At 49.5% G+C, this 22,742-nt stretch overlaps 1 protein-coding gene across 2 annotated transcripts; it reads left to right on the forward strand.

The window, feature by feature from the left end:
• Positions 1 to 7,339: 7,339 nt before the first annotated feature.
• On the forward strand, positions 7,340 to 21,647 carry HROB (homologous recombination factor with OB-fold). Of its 2 annotated transcripts, none has more exons than XM_033089182.1 (10): positions 7,340 to 7,554; positions 8,537 to 8,587; positions 11,050 to 12,216; positions 13,469 to 13,552; positions 14,962 to 15,102; positions 15,695 to 15,806; positions 16,004 to 16,089; positions 16,448 to 16,573; positions 17,968 to 18,085; positions 20,042 to 21,647. In XM_033089182.1, the coding sequence occupies exons 1-10, from the start codon at positions 7,552 to 7,554 to the stop codon at positions 20,131 to 20,133; spliced, it is 1,980 nt and encodes a 659-aa protein (XP_032945073.1). In that variant the 5' UTR covers positions 7,340 to 7,551; the 3' UTR covers positions 20,134 to 21,647. The 2 variants fall into 2 exon arrangements, with proteins under 2 accessions (XP_032945073.1, XP_032945074.1); XM_033089183.1 differs by having other exon boundaries at positions 15,698 to 15,806.
• Positions 21,648 to 22,742: the final 1,095 nt, after the last annotated feature.

Raw genomic sequence — 22,742 nt, forward strand, 5'->3', positions numbered from 1 at the left:
AGTTTGTAGTAATCAGAAGTGTCTGGACGCTGATGGTAACCACTTTGAGGACCTCTTATTATTGCAGAAGTCAAACGTGACTTGTATTCATCTTTTGTTATTGGTATATATTATTACAATTTTAATACAGTTTTCCTTTCTTAGAATGTGTATACTTTTTTGGCACTATATATAAATATATACATATACATATACATACACGTTTATACATATATATATATATATATGGAGAGAGAGAGCGAAGGGAAGAGCTGCCGGTCCCCTGGTCTGCAGTCCCACACCAACCAAGAGCTTCCCATAGCAGCCAGCTACCTGCTAAAGGACAGCAGGCGACCAGAAGGCCTGGGACAGAGGTGGGACCCTAGGACAAGGCTTCTTAGCCCAGCCCTTCCCAAAGATATGGAGTGGCCCACATGGAGCCTTCTTATCCCTCAAGCAGTAAGTAGAGCAGGAGGTACAGCAGGATGACTGAAAAGGAAACCTGTCTTCTCCCCCACCTCTCTGCTGAGACCTGGAACTGAAGCCCAGGATTTCCTGGACTGTATGAGGTTCCTACCTGCCTCCTGAGGAGTCAAAGCCACATGAACTCAACAGTGCAAGGACAGTATGGCCAGTCACGTCCCACATGTCTGTAGTTTCCTCTAGAGCGCCTTCTCTGAGCAAAGCATGCACATTGGGGAGGGGACAGAGGGTGCAAATGTGCCTGCCCTCTGGGAGCTTACGATCCTGTGGAAACAACAGAACCCCAAGAAGCCGGGTGAAGCAGTAGGGAAGGATGAAGCCTGGGAGACATAGGCCAGCTCTGCCTAGAGAAGCTCAGGCAAATCATTTGCTCTTTCTGAGCCTCAGTTTCCCCTCTGTGATTGGAGGTTTGGACTGTGTGATTCTAGAAGGCCTTCTTGGCCCTCAGGTCATGGGCAAATAGAGAACAAGATGCAGTGTATTTACCTGGTATATGGAGGACATAGACTATAGCCACACAAAAACTGGCACAATTGCCTTCCCTCCAGCAAGGAGTCTTCAGTTGACATACATTTTGCTCCCCTTTCTTCATAAACATGTATTGAGCAACTTCCTTTTGAACGGCCCTGTCACATATATCATCATTCTCACAACTCTATAAAGTAGATATTATGTACTCCATCTTATAAATAAGGAGATGGAGGCCCAGGAAGGTTAAGCAACCCATAATTGGTAGGGCCAGGGCAGAACCCAGGCTCTTTGGGTGCAGCACCAGATGAGGCCTCCATAGCTTTGAGGGGTCTCTCCCAAATAGGCAAAGACAGCCATGTCCTCTTTCTCCTGGGAATTCCTTGAGGACCCAGGACATCCTGACCTGACAAGAAGTCCTTTATTGATGTGTCTGGAAGGCATATTCCACCATCCTTAAGCAGTAGGGTCTCTGGCATATCCATGAGGACACATCCTGCCCAGCAGACAGAGAAGCAGAAAACAGACTTTACCTGCACCATTTCATTTCATCCTCCCAACCCCACAAGGTGCGTGCTGTTATTATTATTTTTATCTCCGCTTTTAAGATGAAGGACCTAAGGTTCAGGAGAATTAAGGAACTTGCCAAAAGCCAGAAACCTAGTAAATGAAAATGCAAGGCTCCGACGCCAGGTAATAGGAACCCAGAGCCTACTCAGTTTAATCACTGGATTCCACCCCAGTGAGAGGGTATAGACCTTACCAATTACCAGCTATGAATTTGGAAATTTACTTACTCTCTTAGAATCTGTTTCATCACCTATAAAAACGGCAGTGATATCTTCCTCACTGGGTTGCTGGGGCATGACATGGTGTACCTGTGTGAAGGCCTAGTGCGGGCATGGCAAAGGACAAAGCCCACCCTCACCTCCAGCCTGGCTGTTACCACTCCCTGGTTCTGGAACAGCTGAAATGCTATTGGCCATTTCCAGTCCAAGCAAGGTACTTACCTTCCACACCAGAAATGACTTCTGCGCCCACCCTCTCTCACATTGCTGTTTCCAGCTCCTGGGCTCCAAATCCCACTCTCCTAAACTCTGAATTGCCCCCGCGTGGGCAAGGGGGGGGGGAGGCAGGGTTGCAAGCCCAGATAGCCATCCCTAAGTCTGTTTCTCTGCCCCAAGAATCCTACAGGAGTACTCCAGACTAGGGTTGCCAGAATTAGCAAATAAAAATACAGGACCCCCACTTAAATTTGAATCTCAGATAAGCATGGAATAATTTTGTACAGTACTTATATTAAGAGTTCATGACTGTTTAAACTTACGTTATTTATTTTTATACTTATATTTAAAAATTATTCCTTATCTGAAATTCAAATTTAAATGAGTATCTGTATTTTGTCTGGCATTCCTACCTCCTACCCCCAGACCGCAAGATCAGGTTAGAGATTGACCTTAATGGCAGACAGCCTAGCAAGTGGCTTTTCTTAAAAGTTTTTAGACAACTTTAAGTATAATTTACATAATATAAAATTTACCCATTTTGAGTGTACAATTCAACATTTTTTATTAAATTTACCAAGTTGTACAACCACCCCATTATCCAGTTTTAAAACATTTCATCACCCCAATAAAATGCCCATTTATAGTGAATTACCATTTCCACCCCCACACATGGCTTTTAAAACATTTAACAAATTAATTACTTTTTCTGCTATAAAAAGTCAAACTTTTTTTTTTATTATTAAAATTTATTTGGGGCAGCCAGATGGCTCAGTTGGTTAGAGCATGAACTCTAAACAACAGGGTTACTGGTTCGATTCCCACATGGGCCAGTGAGCTGCTCCCTCCACAACTAAATTGAAGGACAACGACTTGGAGCTGATGGGCCCTGGAGAAACACATTGTTCTCCAATATTCCCCAATTTAAAAAAAAAAGCTTTTTTAATTTATTGGGGTGACAATGGTCAACAAAACTACATAGGTTTCAAGTGTACAATTCTATAATACATAATCTATATTCTGTATGTTTCATTATGTGTTCACCACCCAGAGTCAGCTCTCTAGAGTCAGTTCTCCTTCCATCACCATACAAAAAGTCACACTCTTAATGTAGAAATTCTGGGGGGGAAATCAGAGAAGTACAAAGAAGTAAATAAAATCACTCCTAAATCCATAATCCAAGAACAATTATTAATAATTGAGCAAATACTTTTCTAATATTTTTTCCATGCTCATATTTTTTCAAGAAAAAACTGTACACAATATCTTACAATCTGATTTTTCACAAAAATATTCCCATGGTATCAAATCTTCTTTCACATCATTTTTAGTGGTTGCATAGACTGCCATTGTGCTGTTTTACTACAGTTTCTTTATTCAATCCCCTTTTGATGGACATATGGGTTGCTTCCTATTTTTTACCATTTTAAATAATGTTGTGATGCACATTCTTGCAGCTAAACCTTTGCACACATCAATGATTATTTTCTTAGGATAAATCCTTACTAGTGGAGCTGTTTTGTCAAAGGGTCCACACATTTTTAAAGCTTTTGGTGATATTTTCTGACCCAGTAAGGGACACCACTATGGGACACAGTTGTCCAAGTCAGAATGCTCAGGTAAGGTTCAGTCCAAGAGGAGAAGGCTGATTGATGGAGAATAGTGGGGAACAGGTAGCTGAGGACAGGTGAAGGAGTACAGAGGAGAGAAGATACCAGGCTCTGAAGATTGTCAGGTACTGGGGACACACTGTGTGGGACTTCCCTGGAAAGCAGAGGAATACTCTTGCCCCCTCCCCACCCCCTCCTCACCACCAGCCATAGGTGCTCCAGGCAGCAGCTTCAGCAACTCGTTTCCTGCAGCCCCCATGTTTGTCTTCATGCTCCTCCCAGCAAGCTGGAAGCCCTTTGCCGAGATCCAGCCAGCTGCAGCCACCCCTGAGTCCCGCCCACCCAAGAGCAATGACTGGGTCAGCCTCACTTCCAAAGGCAGACCCTGGCACCCCACCAGGGGTCCAGCCTCCCTGCCCCCACCCCCCAGCCTAGGAGGAAGACCAACTCTGAGAGCCTTGGGCGGTGAGGGTTGGATTTGGGGGCGTAGATCTTAAGATGACTCACATGCCACCGGAGGGGAGAAAGGCTGAGGGGATGAATGGATTGCAAACCAGAGGGAGGGGCTAAGAAGAAGAGCTTTGGTGCCTGGATTCGCCCGCATCAGTTTCTTCCACATCTGCAATGCGTGGGGTTGAGCGCTCCCACTGGGGGGTTGGAGGGGAGGGCTGGGCGGCTGGCTGACGTTTGCTTCCCGCCTGCTGGGTCGGCCCCAGCAGTTCATGAATGACTCACCTCATTGTCAGGCTGATTCACTGCTCGCCTGGGGACTTAGGGGGATGGGGAGGCGGCAGCAGCCCCCTCTTTACGTCTCACACGCGCACACACGCGCATACACGTGCGCACACAGACGTGCGCGTGGGGCTCTATCGGGTCCATTTATCTGCTGGGGTCAGGATGCCTTAGTTGGATTTCTCTGTTAAGAAGGAGAGGGATGCACGCCACTGGTCAATGAAGAACAAGTCTGAGATTTCCGTGTATAGTCTACCTGTGGCTATCTACATTCAAATTATTAAAATTTCATCCTCAGTCTCACTAGCCACATTTCAAGTGCTCAATAGTCACATGTGGCTAGTGGCTGCTCTATTGGACAGTGCAAACAGAAAATATTTCCATCAACACAGAAAGTTTTATCCCACAGTGCTGGTCTGCATAGCCTTCATACACACAAAGCCACAGAGACCTCACCTCCCAGAAACTCGTACCACCACCCTCTAATGCAGCAAAACACACACATTTCATTCCACATACTCACTCAACATGCAACACCCACCCACCAACACAACCATGTAAGATTCTCTGTGTGTACACACTTCCAGCGCATGCCACTGTCCAGACCAAGGCAAATGTCATAGAAGCACATAAACACACGCATCAGTACACCAATTTGCATACAACTGTTCATACGATAAAAATACAAATTAGGGCAAAATGCATTTGCAAATATGCTGAAATAAATACAAACTGAAGCCATGTGGTTCCCATAACAAATCTCAGCACATGTTTGCAAACTCAAGTAGGGGGAAAAGGAACCCACATTGTTGAGCCCCTGCCAACGTGCCAAGGCATTGGCCATTTCAATGCATTAATTCATTTAATCTCACAGCAACCCTGTGAAGAAGATGTATTATTCTATTATGATAGATGAGACAACTAAGGTTCAGAGAGGTAAAGTAACTTACCCAAGGTCACATAGCCAGTTAGCAGCAGGGTCAAATATGAACCAAGATTTCTCTAGCCAATGCAGCATGCTATCTCCATACACACACACACACACACACACACACACACACACACACTCCAAGTGTGCTCTCCTTTATACCTAAGAAGGTGAGGCTCCTTAGCCAGCAACTGCCCGTATTTGCAGAAGTGAGCATATAGTCGCCCAGTCTCATTTGCACTCCCTCCTGACAAATGGCATTAAGTCATTTCAAAAAAAGGCTTGCTGAGTGTCTTCCATGTGCCAGGTCCTATGCCAAGTGCTGGTTCACAAAAGTAAAAAGCCATAGTTGTTGCCCTGAAGGAGTTAAAAGTCCAGCAGGGAGGTGTGAGGGAAACTCGAAGACAATACAGGGCATACAAGAGACCCAAGCTATCATAGAGGTAGGCCCTAAATGCAGGGCACCAAGGAGAAAGAAACCTGGGTCTGTCTGGGACAGTTAAGGAAGGCTTCTTAGAGGAGGCAGCCTGTGACCTGAGGCATGAAGGAGTGGAATGGAGAGGAATTGGTATTAACTGAGAGGTTGGTTGAGGATGAGAGGGTGGGAAAGCAGATGCCAGGGCATCGCGGGCCCTGGGGATCTTAGATGTCATAGTCTGGTGCCTGGGAAGGATTGAAGAATTATTATAGTGGAAAAATAGATCCCATTTACATGTAGAAAGAATGGACAGAGGGAGGAGAGCTTGGACTAGGGAGACCATGCAGGAGGCTACTGCAATGGTCGGGGTAGGAGATAGTGAGGCCTGATGCAGAGTGTATGGCATCTGGACCAAATGAGGGATGGGGTGGGAATGGAGGGTTAGAGTGTATCCTGGTCCTGAGAAAAGCAAGGCAACAGACTTGTGACCCATGAAAATGTGATAAAAGCCATGGATTCTCTCTCAAAACAAGGCACATGTGCATAGGCACATGATGTTTTGCATATAATTATAAGGGACTTATATTTCCTGAAGCCCCAGGTTAAGACCCAGTTCCTTGCAACTGGCCTCCATTTTGACATATGGCAGGTAAACTGGTCCACATGAAGCTATGATGGAAGCCATAGGCTGCTGAGGGGTGAGCCCGGGCCAAGCCATCTTGGGAAAGATCTAGGGCTGGCTCACATCAGATGGTTAAGAACTCGAGTCAGAGACCTTCCTCCTCCCTTTTGAGTGCTTGAAGCTATGCAGCCCTAGCTGTCATTCTGACTAGCCCTGTAGTGACAAGCAAAAAGAGAAACTGAGGTTGGACTAAGGGTCATTAACCAGAGCCGGCTTTAGTGACAAACATTGGCATTCACTAGGCCCCTCCCTATCTCTCTACACAACTCTCCTGGACTCTATCTTTTGATCTGTGTCTCGCTGACTTGTTTGTGAAGTTGAGGGCACAAGGAGTCATTCATTTCTCTATCCCCAGTGTCAATCACAGTGCGTGATACAAGGTAGCCGTTGTGTTATTCAATAAGCTCTATTGTGCATTGTGCTAAGTGCTGGGGATACAAGCTTGAACAAGCTAGACAAGGTCCCTGCCTTCAGGGAGCTCAGATTCTAGTTAGAAAGGCACACAATAAAGATGTAAACCACGACAATTATAAATTATGAAAAGTGAGGAGAAGAAAATAGTTGTGATGGGGGAGGCATGTTACTTGAGAGAATGCGTGACAGGGAAGATCTGAAATCTAACCTGAAACATGAAGAATGAAGAGCCAGACCGATAACATCTTTGCTTAATAAATATGTTGCAAGGATAGATGGATGGATTGATGGATAAATAGATGAACAGACAGACAAACTAACGGGGTGGATTATGGTGTGAATGAGAGTCACGTTCAAGTACCTAATCCCTAGTGTGCTTAACACAACAGAGGAGGATGGGCGTCTTTGGGCCTAATGAGCCCAAGTTTGCCAACCTTGGTCTCACCGGAACGCGTGTTGAACCAGTCGACCCGAGCCAAGGGGCCGCTGGGGGGCGACCGAGAGCCCATCCGTTTCCCTTTAAGGCCGGGGCGGAAGACTGGAGGCTGAAGGGCCTTTGTGTCGGCGGGATAGAAGTGGGCCCGCCCCTTTAAGAGGGCGGAGAAACTGGAGTGGCGGCGACTTCGAATGCGGCCTAGGGCACGGGCCTTCGACTTCCCGGCGACCCTCCCTGGGCCTCCGCCCGGCTCGCAGAGACCTCTTCGACCTCGCCCCAGAGACAACGTCGCCCGGACTCCGACCCTCCCGCTCCAGGCCAAGTCCGAGGCCCCGGCGACCCCTTAAGTTGGGGCTTAACCGTCTAACCCTTTGGCTGGAGCCCACCAGCCGTCGCCATGGTAATGCCGCGCCCGGGGCCGCAGGGCCTTCAGCCCCGGGGTCGGCTAACTGCCCTCCGGGTTCTAGCCCCTCACCTGTGCGAGTTGCAGGGCCGGGTCAGGGTTTAAATGAGAGGTCGGTGAGATAGGAGACCTGGGCTCGAGTCAGGGCTTGGCACGGACGCACCCGGAGACCCTGGGAAGGCTTTCTCCACCCACCGCCTTCGGGGCCTGTTTTCTTCCTGTTACCTTCCATCTCTTCTTGGAAAACGCCTGTTCATCCTATCAGGGGCGTGCGGCTCAAACGTCACGCCCCTGAGCCCTCCCCCTGCCCCCCAACCCGTCCACACTGATCCTTGGACACTTAGGCGTCGGTGTCCTAACTAGCTCTTGCTGCTCTGGCATCTGGGGTGAGGCACAGCCCTTGGCTCTGAGTTTGATACACATCTAAGAGCTGGCCACACAGCAGCTCTGCTGCCTAGAAAGAAGGAACTGTGGATTGGGGCATCCCACCTTCCTGGGACCCTAGCCTTTGGGCATGGCATTAGCTAGAAGAAAACTACTGGCTCGGCTTTAGAAACAAGCCCACTGTGCTGGGCATGCTTGGATTTATGGTCCTGTCTTATGTCTGACAAAGGTTCCTCAGGCCAGACCTTTGGATGTTGCAAAATCCCTAGGCCCATGTGCACAGCGCTGAGTTTGAAGAATAACTCATGCTCCCTTTGGCAGCCTTCCCTTTGCCTCCTACCCCCTCTTCCAGATTAATATAGGCAGATCTCAGTGGATGATTTTACGAGATGGGATTCAGTCATCTAAGTCTTTATGTAAATCCCATCTCTTCTCTCATCCCTTCTTCCTCCCCCAACACTAGCAAAACAAACAAACCAAAAACAGTACACCTGATGGTCTTGTTAGAATTGGGAAGAAGCAGAGTGAGGACAGAATGTACTTGCAAACAGTAAGTATTTCTCCTCCAACCTAGATTGCTTTGTTTTCCTTTCAGGCATGCAGTTTGCAGAAGCTATTTGCTGTGGAAGAGGAGTTTGAAGACGAGGTAAGGAAGTGTTGATGATCGGAGGAGGTCTTAAGATGTAAATACCCAGGCCAGGAACATTGTGAAGCAGTCTGCGCATCTCCTGTTATTTGATATGTACATCTTTTTTGTCTGTGAGAGGCTGAGAAGTGATGAGAAATGTAAACAACCTACTTAACTGTCTTAGAAACAAATAAAAAGCCAGCGAGACGAGCTGCCTGATTGTCATACCTTTAAATTATAAGGGCCCTTGCCTGGAAGCTGTGTAGTGTGGATCATTTGAATCACCTTCTTGATGACACACTTGAGGTGGGAAGAAAGTTGATGGAGAGCCAGAGACAGCACAGTAATTGGACGGCAAGAGGCCTGGGGTCACCAACTGGTTACGTGAGCCAGGGCAAATGACTTCATTTTCTGGCCTTCCATTTTTATCTTCGGCAATATGAGCGGCGTTCTTCTGCCTCAAATGCTCTTGCCTTCTCTTTCCTCAGAAAGTGAGAGATTAGATTAGATCTGAAACTGGTACATTAGAATCACTCCTGTTGAGGTCCTACCACATACCAATTAAATAAAAATTTCTGGTGATGGGCCCAGGCAGGGGTATTTCTAACCTCTGGGGGCACCTGGAGGCCACTGAACTAGCGATCTCCACAGTTCTCTTAGATCCAATAGATACAGTTTCATCTAGGAGGTCCCGGATTGTGACCTCAAATCCTTTTCAGAAAGAGGTAGGATTTAGGTGCATAAAGCCCAAAAAGGTAAATTAACCTGCTTAAGACTACAGCAGTAACATACAGGATGAGGTCTTGGCCCCCTGACACCAACCTGACATACATGGCAACTACTAAACTACATTTATAGAATAAAATTGCTCTATTTTATTAATGACAAGCCATTCAAACCTAAACCTACTTTTTCTCTCCCAGTGCTTGGCTTTAAATATCACATTTTAAAATTTGTCCAGATGCCTAATTGGTGCCGAGTGTGAATGCTGCATTAGGGACCCGTCTGGCAGCCCCAGCCCCAGACTCCTGTTCCCTTGAGGCTTTTGGAACCTGAGGTTTGAAGGGGGAAAATGGCCTTCCTCAGACGTCATAAAAATCAGTCTCTGGCTTGTCTCATTCATTGAGGTCCTAGGACATAGTGACAAGGGCACATATGGGTTCTAGTCCTGGTTCTGTGAAGTTACTTAAGCTCTCTGAGTCTCATTTTCTGCATTCATAAGACAGAAATAATAACACTACTTATTCATAGGACTATTGCGAGAATTCATTGAGAGAATTCTGGTAAAATGTTTACATGGTATCTGGCACCCAGTGAGGTTTCAAATGTTAGATGTTTTGTTGTCATTTGGGGATTTGATTGTCGTTTTTACAAATAATTCAAAACTGCCAGCTTTGTCAAAGAGATGTGTCTTTGTCTTTCAGCTTTGGAGATGTGTGATTACAGTCTGAAAAAGTGACTCTTCAGTGACCCTCTTGGGTCTTACTAGGTGATGGTAGAACTGCTGGGCTGGTAATGAAATTAAGAGTAAAGGAGTCTGACAGCTCAAGTTTCTGTTCCATGACCAGTGCCTTTCCCCCTTCCCAGGGCAGATGACATCATGTCTGAGAGTGAGCTCTTCCTGAGAAAAGGAATCCATCAACTCCCAGGGTCATCAGGATTTTATGTTGCAGTAATTCTGATATTGTTGTTGTTATTATTACTACTATTATTATTCTAATGTAGTTATGCTGGAATATGCTATTCTCCTGATAATACACAAAGCAGGAAAAAAACCTTTCTCTAACCCAGACAATCCAGTACGGCAGCACGGGGTGCAAGGGGGAGGGGACCTTCCTGTCAGTTAAATCAGCAGTTCTAACTCAAAATCATCCTCAGAACAGGTCTGTTGCTCTTGAAGGTGTCAGCTTCACTTTGCTTCCCAACTGGAATCCGTACTTAATTTAACTTGCCTGAAAAGCTATATTTAAGTTTTGCCTACTAGGCCTCTCTGGCTTACTGAAGGCCGCGCGCACGGGTGCGTGCATGCGTGTGGGTGTGTGTGTGGCGGGGGTGAGGAGTGGGCTGAGGACAAGCAGGTGACCGGCTGGACAGATCCTAGTGCACAGGCTGGATACCAGAAAGCTAGTTTTCTCCTGACCTTAGGTGATTTGTTTGACTCCCTGGTGTGTCTTGGTACATTTGCTTCTCCTGCTGTTTCCCCCACTTCCACCACTGCCCACCCCCACCACACACCCCTGAGCTTGAAGAAAGAGAGAGAAGCTACCTGAAGACTTAACCTGTGAATGTTTCTGGTAGAAGCCTGTGTGGGCTCACGGGCAAGGTCAAAGGTGATGAGAAATTCCACCATTGCCTTTCATGCCTTGGTTTCTTGCTTGTGTGTATCTGCACATACATACACACCACATGCCTGAAACAATAAAAGCAGTGTATTTCTTGATTTCCAGATGCCATGACGCACAGTCTCTGCTTCTTTGTAGGATTTCTTGTCTGCTGTGGAGGACGCAGAGAACCAGTTTGCAGGCTCACGGCCTATGAATGCTGGATGCCTCAGGCCTGTGTCTTCTAGGCCACAAGAGACCGTGCAGGCACAATCTTCCAGGCATCTGCCGTCAGGCCCCACTGCTCCTTCAGAGGCTTCGGGCCTACCAGCCCTGGGACTCCGCCTTCCTACCTCCAGCATGCTCAGGGCTGCCAGGTGTCCACCTTCCACAGGAACCACCTCCCTAAAGCCTATCTCGACTTCCAGCAGAACAGTGATGCTGACAGAGGTGCTCAGAGAGCCAGCAAGACCCCTGTCCTCCCACCCCCTGCTCACCTTCGAGAGCCAACAGCAGGAGATTGGTGGCTTTGAGGGACCTGAACAAGATGAATTTGATAAGGTCCTGGCAAGCATGGAGCTGGAAGGGCCTGGCATGGAGCTGGAACTTGGAGTTGGCAGTGAAGCCACAGGAATCCTGCCCACCTTACAGCGGGAAGACTCAATATTGGCTAAAAAGGCTCGGGTAGCTGATCTGAGCAGATCTTGCCAAAAGGAGCCCATGCCTGCCCCCCACATAACTAGTGTCACGTCAGTTCCTGAACAGAATCAGCCTCCAGATTCTGTTGGCCACTGTAGGACTCCACAGCCCCATTTGAGACCTGGTGCCACGGGTAACCTTCCTATTCCAACTGCCTCAGCAGTTCCCGCTCAACAACCCCAATGGGAAGTCTCTCCCAAAGGTCCCCCTCTTCGAGCACTTCAGCCTCTCCAAGCTACTGGCAGGCCTATTCAGAGAACTCAAAATCATGGCCCCAGTCAGCCACTCCAATCTCCAAATGCCTGCTTGAGTGGCAAATCTCATTTCCACGGACCACGAACTCCCAACTCAAACTGTTCTACTCCTTCAAGGACTGTCTCTGGATTTTTCCCTCGGGGACCTTTACAGCCCCGAGCTCCAATGTCTTCTGTCGAGTCGCCTATCATGACCCCAAAGGGCCCCCATTCCTCTCTGGTTCCCCAAGCAGCTCTGCAGACACCCATAGTCACCAACCACCTGGTGCAGCTGGTCACTGCTGCCAACCGGACACCGAACCAGCCCGCTCGAACTGCCACCCAAGCCAAAACACGCCGCTTCCCGGGCCCAGCAGGGATCCTTCCTCACCAGGTGAGTGACAGCTTCTCTCTGGAAATATCCAGAGCCATCCAGGACATTGAGGGGCGAAGGAGAGAAACAGAGTCGCAGCCCTGTCCGGTCCCAGAATATCTTCACTCTCGGGGGGGAGTAAAGGAAGGAAGTGCAGAAGGGGAGGGTCTTCAAAGCTCTGGAAGAATCAAAAGAAGTGGGAGGGAGGAATTGCATGCTTGAAAACCCCCCCGTGAGGGGGTGTTAAGGCTCTGAGAACTGCACAATTTTCATGTTCGTTGAGCACCTACTGTTTGCTAGCACTGGGGTAGGAAGATTCACTCACTCATATTTGCTAAGGACCTACATGTGTTGGGCAATTTGCTTGGAACTGAGAATACGGAGATTAAAATAGAAATAGTTCCTGTCCTAAGGAGCTTACAGTGTAATAGAAGAAGCAGATGCAAGCAAACAATTACACATAAAGTGCACAGTGTGAGCAGAGGTCATTCCGTGGGTGCTGGGAGACACTGGGCTCCTTGGGCTTGCTGCGTGGGCTTTGAATGGCTGAGTAGGAGTTAGCAGGTGTGTGTGTTGGAAGGCTGGGTTCTGAAGGACATTTCAGCAGGAGGGAGACGGAAAAGTGTGTGCAGAGGCACAGAGGTATAAAAGCGGGATGCTCCCGGAGAGCCACAGCACAGTTCACTGTGGCTAACATGTGGGTCACGTGGGGAAGCTGGGGCTGTGCTGAGAGTTCGGATTTCAGCAGTGGTGGAAGGACAGGATCCATCCAACTAGTCTTGGATCAGATCCCAGATCACTGGACTTTGAGGATCTGGTCTGGTTTTGGTAGGTGCTCCCCTATCCTCGCATTTTAAAGGTGTTTGAAGCAGTTTCTGCCTGTTCGTTGCTCTTCCCTAGGACTTGAAGAGAAATCCGAGGAGGCCATCTGCATTCCACCGGGGCTGGATCTCTATAGGGAAGGGTTAGGGCCCTGAGAAAGCACTTGTGGAAAGCTGTCCCTTCTCATATCGCAGGCCTCTCTATTCAGGTCATGGCCCCTTCAGGAAGCCCTGGGTTTTGCTCCTGGGCCATCTCCAGCTTCCTCACTTTCCCAAGGTGTCTTTTTTGAGCTGCAACGAGGCTCCTGAGATTTCGTTAGGAGAGATGTAATATGTGTTAATTGTTCTGATAGTTTCCTAACTCATTATGTAACCCATACAAGAAGCTGCAGTTGTACAGAACAGCTGCTGAGCTTGCTCTCGCCTTCTTCTCTCTCCCTCTCCCTTTGTAGCACAGTGGGAAAAATCTGGAGGAGATCATGGTTTCCACGCCCCAGACTCCGACTCATGGTGCTCTGGCTAAATTCCAGACAGAGGTAACTAATTCTGAGCAAACGTCATCTTCCTGGGCATCAGTTAAGAGTGAGAGACATCCCTGCATGTTTTAGGAGTTGAGAATCGGAGTTGAGAACCAGAGTTGAGAACCAGAGTTGGTGCTGCTAGGTCTGTTCCCTGGGGTCACTCACCAAAGGATATTTGGGTAAGGCAGTTTGGGGAGGTGGCAATGTTACTGGTGTAAAGTGAAGGCTATTCTGATGCCAACTGGGCATTAACCAGTGCCATGGGTCCAGCCTTCTTTCCCATCTAAGAAAGAAAGGCCCAGCTAACTCCATCTTTCCTCAGGAGGACCGTGGAATAAGTATTAGGAAATTGTATCTCAGGAACCCTTCCTCTCAGGTTGCTGGGAATTAAGCTGGGAAGGATCTGCCTTCAACTTGCCTCCAGTGGGTTCCCTTTCGGTGGGTGAGACCCGACCCCCCTCTTTCCTGGCATTCTGGTTCACCTGCTTTGCCCTGAGACCCCCTTTTACTTTTAATTCTCTCTAGCAGTTTTTCTCTTTGCTGCAGCTCCACAGATCCACCAGTCCATTTGAGATCAAAGCAGTAAATACTCATCTGGATCAGAGCATTTTGTAATATAAGAAGGTTAATGGTTAAAGCCAGAGGCATCTCAAATAAAGTATGACTAGTTTCAAAATGGCTCAGGCACTCTGGAAGCCTATCAATGTATGTGGGGGCACCATAGCCCCAAAACTTTTTTTCTCCCCTTTTTCCGCCTCCCCCCCCACCCCCCCGCCACTCCAGTTCAAGCTATTGTTTCGCAGTCTAGTTGTGTAGGATACAGCTCCTTGGCCCATGCAGTATTATGAGGCTTGCGGTCCCTCCGGCTGAGGCAGTTGGTTGGCCTTTCTCAGCAGCTCATGGCAGCTCTTGCCGGCTGCCAGCCACTCATGGCAGCACACGGTAGCCCACGGCAGCTCACGGCAGCCCACGGCAGCCCAGCTCCAAGGAGAGCCGTTGTTCCCAATCTTAGCTGTAGAGGGTACAGCTCACTGGCCCATGTGGGAATTGAACCAGTGACCTTGGCATAGGGAGCTCGGCGCTCCAACGACCTGAGCCACCGGGTTGGCCCCCCAAAACTTTTCAAGTGTAATACAAGAGATAAGCATGGATTGCCTTTTGCTTCAATATAATTAAAGTCAGGACCTGATTTAAAATACAAGAAAATAAAGAGTACCTTTGCTATTGCTGCTAAGTGAAAGATGTAATATGTGACCAGATTTCACATACCGTTTTCTGACCTTGGAGATAAATGAAAGGAGAAACTGGCAACCGTGCTATAGGGAACTTGCCCTCTCTCTCCCACTTCTCCATCCTGTCTCAGTTGAGGTCTGTAGCAAGGTGGACCCGTTAATACAGGCTCCCTCTCTGCTTTGTGGTGCCAGATTGTTACAAGTTCCCAGGCATTGGTGGAGGAGGATTTTGGGCGAGGCCCTTGGCTGACCATGAAATCTGCTCTGGGCCTGGATGAGAGAGACCCCACCTGCTTCCTCTCTACCTACAGCATTGTCATGGTGCTGCGGAAGGTAAGGGTCCTGGATGCTGAGACCCGAAGGGAAGTTCACTATCCCTTTCACTAACCTACTGCCTTCCTCCACCTTAGGAAAGGGGCTTCTGTTTGCTCCCTCTTACCTCAGGCCTGTTCGGAGCAGCAGTATGAAGTCCCTTTTGTTGTATCTTCCACTCACCTACCTTTTCACTACCATCCACCGTATTGGGCACAGGCAGAAGGAGAGAGTGGGTTACGGGCATGTCTCTGCACATCCAGGCCCTGGATGGGGTGGGATAAGCACCCTGCTACCCTTCGAGTTCCCCAGAGGTCAAGGGTCGATTGCAGACACGTGTTAGTACATGTTAGCACATATCCCTGCCCGTGGCCTGCCACGATGGAGCTCTATGTGAATACGTAGAAAAGAAAGGAGACGGGGAGAGAAATGAAGGATTGCCGGAGGGAGAAGGGATGAGCCCTTTAAACTGCCTCTTTGCTCTCCGCAAAGGAAGGTCGTCACCACACCGGTCCTCTGCCCCCCTCCCACCGTCCGTCCCCCCTGCTTTGCCCTGGCACACTTGGGAACATGGCCGGACATGGCTGGCTCAGCAAATGCCTCTCCTTGTAAGCAGGCAGCGCTGAAGCAGCTTCCCAGGAACAAGGTCCCCAACATGGCAGTGATGATCAAGTCCCTGACTCGGAGTGCAATGGACGCCAGTGCGGTTTTCAAGGACCCCACGGGTGAGGAATTAAGTCCTGGGAGTATCTGATGAGTGGCCTTCAGTCAGGTCAGGAGGTGAGGAGGCGTCACGCTCTCCATTTGCAGATGGAAAAGTTGAGGCAGCACGCAGTCCGTTTCCCTTGGTTCCAGCCAGGGCCCAAACTGGTCGCTGTGCTGCCCTTGACCCTGAGACTGATGGGCCCTGTGGTATTTGCAGGAGAGATGCAGGGCACGGTGCATAGGTTGCTGCTCGAGACGCGCCAGAATGAGCTGAAGCCTGGCTCAGTGCTGCTGCTAAAGCAGGTATGGGGAGCTTCTCTCTACCCTCCTGCCCTGGAGGAGGCCCCCCGAGTTGTCTGTTGCTGCCTTCCCTCCCAGTGCCCTGGCAAAGAGTGGCTGGGCTGGTGCTGGAGCCCGGCTTACTGGAGCTGGATAAAGGCCTGACTCCCAGTCTTCGGGAATGGATGGTTATGGGGCGTTGTGCTGTGCAGGGAGGAGGGAAGGGTAAGTGGTTCTGCTCTGGCGCCAGGGCTGGGGCAGGAGTGATTTGTGTGACCCTGGTACAGAGGCCACCAACAGAGAGGCAGGCCGGGGCCAGGTGGCCATCTGACAGCACCTAGTGCTCCATCAGTGCACTGACCTTCCCCTTCCTCGACTCTAGATTGGAGTGTTTTCTCCTTCACTCCGAAACCACTACCTCAACGTGACGCCCAACAACCTGGTCCATATTTACAGCCCAGATTCTGGGGACGGGAACGTCTTCAAGCCATGTCAGCCCTTCCCCAAGGTAAGAGGAGCAGGATGGAATGGGGACTGGTAGAGCCACTTTCTGCCTGGATCTTCTGGTTTCTTCCCTTCCCCCACCCCGAGGAGCAGAGGTATAAAAGGGGCAGTTGACCTGAGCTGAAGAGATGCCTTTGGGGGCAGGGCCGTCTCCTCCTGTCCCTGGTCCAGCCACCTGCCAGATGGCACAGTAATAGGACCTAGAGGGACAGCTGGCTTCTTGATAATCCCTGAGTGTCTGATGGCAGGCTTGAACATCGGAGAGGGTAGGAGTCACTTGAGAACTAACCAAGTTGAGGGTCCACCGTGGCGGGGAGGGGGGCGGTCCTCAGTAAGTGACTGAGGCTCAGATCTGCTACAGGTGGTCGTGCAGAGAACAGGTGAGCTACAAAAGGCCTGTCAGGTGAGCCAGCATTTGCTCTGTGTCTTCCCTCCTGGCCTCCAGTTCTGCTAGGGGAGGGGGCACCCTCACAGAAATCAGGTAAGGACACCCACTTTGGAAACTGAGACAGACTGGGATTCCAGGCAGCTCTACTCCAGGGTGAGAGAGCAGAGCCTGGCCTTGACTTGGCACACAGCGTTCTTTCTGTGGCCACCCCCACCCTTCCTGGGATCCTGCACTGTTGTCATGGTCTGACCCGGGGGTCAGGAGACCTTGGTAATTCGTAATGTGACTTTGGACAAGTCCTGTCTCCTGCCCTGATGTTGCTTCATCTGTAAAACGAGTGGATTAGACTCAATAACTTCTAGTAAAATTACACCTTTAGCTCTAACTTACTACTTCCATTTCCTCCACCTTTCCCCTTAACCATCCACATTCTCTCAAAAGCACTCCACTTCAAAAATATCATCTTTATTTTTCTTTTAAATTTCAAGTCATCCATACTCACTGAAAAAAACTGAAATGGTACAGAATAAAGCAAAACATAAAACTTACCTCTCTACTCTCATTCCCTAGGGTTAACCATGGTTAATGGTTTAGTTACTAATTTTAATTACCTGTCCATATGTTAGTTAGTTTGGGGATTGGTAACAGCTAATTTTTAATCCCAGGCTAACTAACTCCTCAATGTGTTTCCAAATGGTCTCTTCTCTCTGCTCCAGTTATAGTGGTTCCCTAAAACATCACATACCCACAGAATCAGGAAAGAAAGTCAGCCACAAAGGGTTTTTTTTTTTTTGTTTCTGTTTTGTGTTTCTAATTATTTGCTGTTTTTGGTGCCTGGCCTTTCAGCTCCCTCCCCTCAGCGTGGGCCTGGGTGACTGGCCCCTGCCACACTCCTCCGTCGTATCTTTTCTGAGCCTCCATCTATTCCTTTAGGTTGTCTGGGTGGTGATAGTACCGTCCAGAGGGGTTTCAGGGGCATAAGCATTGGTAACTGGATCCTCTGTCTCCAGGATTCAGGAAGCTTCCATGGCAGCCTCCAGCATGAGACTGGGAAGCCTGAGAAAGGCCCCAGAACAGCACAGAACCCAGAGGCAGGAGCATCTCCTGCAGAAGAACTCCCAGAAGCAGGTACGGCAGTCAGCCCACACAGGAGCAGAAGAGGTTCTCCTGTGTCCTTTTGAATAGCTTAGCCAGATTCTTCTGGCTGCATCTTCTGCCTCCTTCTGTGAATCTTTGGCTCTTATGAAATCTTACAGAAATCAGATGTGGTGTCTTCTCTGGCAAGGCCGCAGGCCGCAGACTAATTAACAGTGTGATGAGGCCACATGAAGCAAATAGAGCACGAGTCACTGGTCTCCCCCATTGCCGGGCCATGTGCTGTAGCCACAAGGAGGAGGTGGGCTGGCACCATCCTTGTGCCACACCATGAGTCTCCTGTGGGCTGATGTCCAGACCACAGAGGCAGATTTCCCCATCCTAACTGAGCTCGGAGGCCCTCCAGGCAGAACTGAGGCGTCAAACATCCATGTGGTTAGGATGGGACCAGGATACAGACCTGAGAGGCCCAAATAGAGACCTTTTAGGGGAAGGCCAACTTGTCGCTCAGAAGACAGCGTCACCCAGGTGAATTCAACACAGTCCACATCTGGTCCTTGGCTTTTTCATTCCACGAATTCAACCCTGTCCACATTAATCAAATTCACAGTGGACCAAGGCTGAAAAACAAAACCCATTTATTTATGAATGATACTATGAAAAAGTATCTCCCCCTTATGCTGAAATCTTCTCTGGAACCTTGCACTCTTTCCTTGTAAGTAAGCTTGATGACCAGGTGGCTGGCAGTCATGGAATAAGAGTGAGGAGAGGCCTGCAGACTACGGTGGCTGGTGTCATGTCTCCACTGTAGGCTACATCTGCCACGCAAGCAAGCAGCTGCTCGTGGTGGCTAGACAGGGCTTAGAGACACAAATACTAATTCTTACCCTGAGTTCCAGTTTCCCGACTGCTCATTTCCCTTCATTTAACATAATGTTTCTCCAAATAGTCACAGCGCAGCTAGTGAGGGGCAACTTTTTTTTGTTATAATCAAATTCCAGTCCTACTCCCTGGAACAGTGCTGGTCACCTAATTAAGTGTTGAGTACCCCGAAACTAACCGCTTTCCTTCCAGCAGCAGTGTTTATTGAGTGTTCTTTGCCAGACTGGGAGCTAGGCTCTGCAGGTGTACTTTCCAGCCTGACTTACTCCTATGGCTGGCTGCCTGGTCCCATCCATTAAGTGGGAGTTTTCTAGTTGGAATCTGGCATCGGACGGAGCCTGAGTATGGTCACCCTGGCCAAGTGGTTTGACCTCTTTAAACTCTGTTCTTTCGGGTAAAGTGGGGATTGTAACAGGAACTCCCACGACATGCTCTATGAAGGGGCTCTGAGATGTAAAGGAAGTGATGAGTGTAACGTGTGTGGCCCTGTGCCTGGCACAGAGCAAGCACTCAGTAAGTGTTAGCTGCTGTTGTTAACAGTAATCGGAGCAACAGGGATTACTGAGGTCAGCCTGGTTTCCAAATGCTCGGACGTAAGCACCCATCTGAGAACCGCAGTCAGGAGCACTTACCTTCATTCCCTACACCCACGGAGGCACTTGGGGGAAAAGGATGATGTTTTCTCCCCCTCTTCAGAGGAGAAACCAGATTAATGCACTGTGTGATTGTGAACGCATCTAGCGGCTTTCCCCAGCCGGTTTCTCCCACTGTCCAATGAGAAGATTGCCCCAGGGGACCCCTGCAGCCTTTCTGCTCAGGCGCCGTGCCTCTGGATGGAAGGAGAAGGACCACTGAGGCCCAAGGGGAGCCTCTCTCTCAGCGGAACGGCCCAGGCATTCTGCCCTGACCTTTTGTGTGTGGGTATGTGGAGAGCAGAGGGAAGGTAGAGGTCAGACCCACTGGCCCGGGGACTACTGCCCAGGGAGAGCCACCCCCTGACTGCAGCCGGGACCAGGCCCTCCGAAAGGGCAGGAGCCTTGGACTGGAGTCATGTGGAGCCCTAATGTTGTCACTCAGTCTACTCACCCTCTCTGTTCTCCCCTGCAGATGACCTGGATGGACTCCTGAGTGAGCTCCCTGAGGACTTCTTCTGCGGGGTCAGCAGCTGGGACCGCCCCAAGGCAGGGCACCCGCCATGAGCAGGCAGCCTCTGAGCCCCCAAGTGTGTGATCATGCCCAAGGGAGAGGAGGACCAACGTGACTGGAGAATAGGCAAAGCTCTGGCCTGCTGTGGCTGCCTGCGCCCTGGACGCTTTCCTTGAAAGCAGCCTTGTCCCTCGGAGTCTGCACTGCCGTCACTTTGGATCATGTTTGGCACACCAGAATTCAGCCCAGGACTGGCTCTCCTGCCCTGTTGTCGTCTAAGCCCCGGGGTGCATTGTTCCTTCGCCTGTAACAGGGAAGGTGTGTCACTCTCTCATCTCAGCTTGACCTTAGAGGATGTTGGGCCTGGTTCCTTTACTCCCTAGTTCCTGGACAGCTGAGGGTCCTAGAAGAGCCACACCACAGCAGTGGTAACCTGTTCCCCTGGACAGGGAAGGGACACACTCAAGACTTGCCTCTGCTTTGTCTCTTGTGGCCTGTAGCTGCCCAGCTCAGCTGTATCCAAGGTTCCCAAGTGCAGGGGCAGGGGAGTGGCTGTGGTACTTTGTTCTGAAATAAAGCAGCCACTCGCTTCACTGCCTCCCTCTCCTTTTCACCCTCTCTGCTGCTTATCCTGTTTGCCCTGCCAGTGGTGCTTTGACCAGGGCAGGGCCAAGCTACTCACTCTCATTCATTCTCTCTCTCTCTGTCTGTCTGTCTCTCTCTCCCTCCCCGCTTCCCCTTTCTCTTTCAACTTTTCCTTTTAGACAGTTTTAGATTTACAGAATTATTACGAAGCTATTACAGAGAGTTCCCATAATACCCCACATTCGGCTTTCGCTATTATTACCATCTTACGTCAGTATGGAAGCTTTGTCACACTTAGAGAACCTGTACTGATACATTAATATTAACTGAACACCATACTTTATTCAGATTTACTCAGTTTCCCCCCGATGTCCTTTCTCTGTTCCAGGATCCCATGTTCCATTTAGTCATCGTGTCTCTTTAGGCTCCTCTTGGCTGTGGCCATGTGCCAGACTTTCCTTGTGTTTTATGACCTTGGCAACTTTGAGGAGTACGGCTCAGGCATGTTGTAGGATGCCCCTCTATTGGAATCTGTCTGATGTTTTTCATGATTATGTGTTTTGGGAGGAAGGCCACAGAGGTAAGGTGCTATCGACATGACACTGATGATCTTGACCATCTGGCTGAGGTCGGGTTGTCAGGTTCTTCCACTGTAAAGTTACTCTTTTTCCCCTCCCTTTCCCTACTGTCCTCTTTGTACGGAAGTCACTGTGTGTAGCCCACACGTAAGGCATGAGGAGCTATGTTCCACCTCCTGAAGGGCAGAATATCCACGTAAATTATTTAGAATTCTTCTGCATGGGAGATTGGTCTGTTCTCCCTCGTTTTTTTAAATTCAATCATTCATTTATGTCAGTATGGACTCGGGTATTTATTTTATGCTTTGGGTTCTAATCCAATACTCCTTTATTTATTTTGATGCCAAGCGACACCTGTCGCTTCTCTGTACCACCGTTCAAACCACAGTTGGACAAGGGGCATGGGTGAGGTGTAAAAGGTTTAATTACACCAAGTTGGCAACTTTGTTTTTCTTTTCTGGAACGGTGAGAAGAAAGGAAGTTTCTCCCAACTCATGGAGGAGGGGTATGTGGGTTAACGACCCCCGTTTGACCACCAGCCTCCCCTGCCTCGGCCTGTCTTCAATAAGCAGCTGCGTCGGGGGCCTCCCACGGGCTTCGTACTCGCGGAAGCGTTCATCTCCCTTTTCCCAAAGAGGATGACCCCACGGATCCCAGTCTCAAGGCTGAAGTGAGCAAGTGCTTTCAGAACTCCATGCTCAGCTGGCTGCTGGTTGCAGCGGGGCCCTGTTCTAGAAGGCTTCTGTGTTCCAAGCCCAGGCGCAAGAAGGGGCTGATTCATCAACACCCTTGCCCCTTCACACTCCCATTTGGTCTTCCGACCTGAGCAGACCATGCACTTCTTTCTCTTCTACCCACTGCTGACTCCCCCACTCTGCCTGGGCCATGCGGTCTTCCTATTCATACCCCACCCCATGTCCCCGGCCTGCAGTGCCCTTTCCCCCTCAACACCCTGGAGCCCTGGTTGCTGCTGCTCACGGTCCTGACCAATACCCTGGGTTCTTGTGAACTTCGTGTGGGTTGAAGTAAAGGCCTCAGGAAGTTAATGCTGAGGACGGTTTTCTGCCCTCAGGAAGTTAAGGCTAAGGACAGGAAACAGAACACATGGTCTCTCTGGGGACTGAGCTGTAGTCAGAGCACCTTTAGGCCTGTGTGACAAGAAGGCTGCAGAGAGGCTGGGCCCACGGGCCATGACTATTGTATGCCTCGGAGGTGGGGGACGCCTACCTTGTCTTGGCCCCCACCGGGCCTTGCCAGCTCCTAACCCTGGGAACCCAGCTGTGGGTGCTCAGCCAAGCCGTTGGCGGGGCAATTAAAACACTGAATGGGTTCCAACAGGGTTAATCACAGCTGCATTTATAGAGGCGCCTTTCTCTGAGGATCTCCAAGCCCTCGTTGTGCATGATCTCATTCCTCCTCTGGGATCCCCCACCCTGGAATACCACCAAGAAGCTGGGGCCACAGCGGGTGAACAGCAGGGGAAGGGCAGTGCCGGAAAC

This window comes from Rhinolophus ferrumequinum, chromosome 21 (assembly GCF_004115265.2).
Source record: "Rhinolophus ferrumequinum isolate MPI-CBG mRhiFer1 chromosome 21, mRhiFer1_v1.p, whole genome shotgun sequence".
NCBI classification, from domain to species: domain Eukaryota; kingdom Metazoa; phylum Chordata; class Mammalia; order Chiroptera; family Rhinolophidae; genus Rhinolophus; species Rhinolophus ferrumequinum.

Bases quoted from the DNA above. Each gene is read 5' to 3' on its own strand.
- HROB (XM_033089182.1), top strand. The intron at 15,103-15,694 runs GTAAGGGTCCTG...TCTCCTTGTAAG, and splicing joins TTGTCATGGTGCTGCGGAAG to CAGGCAGCGCTGAAGCAGCT. The intron at 15,807-16,003 runs GTGAGGAATTAA...TGGTATTTGCAG, and splicing joins GGTTTTCAAGGACCCCACGG to GAGAGATGCAGGGCACGGTG.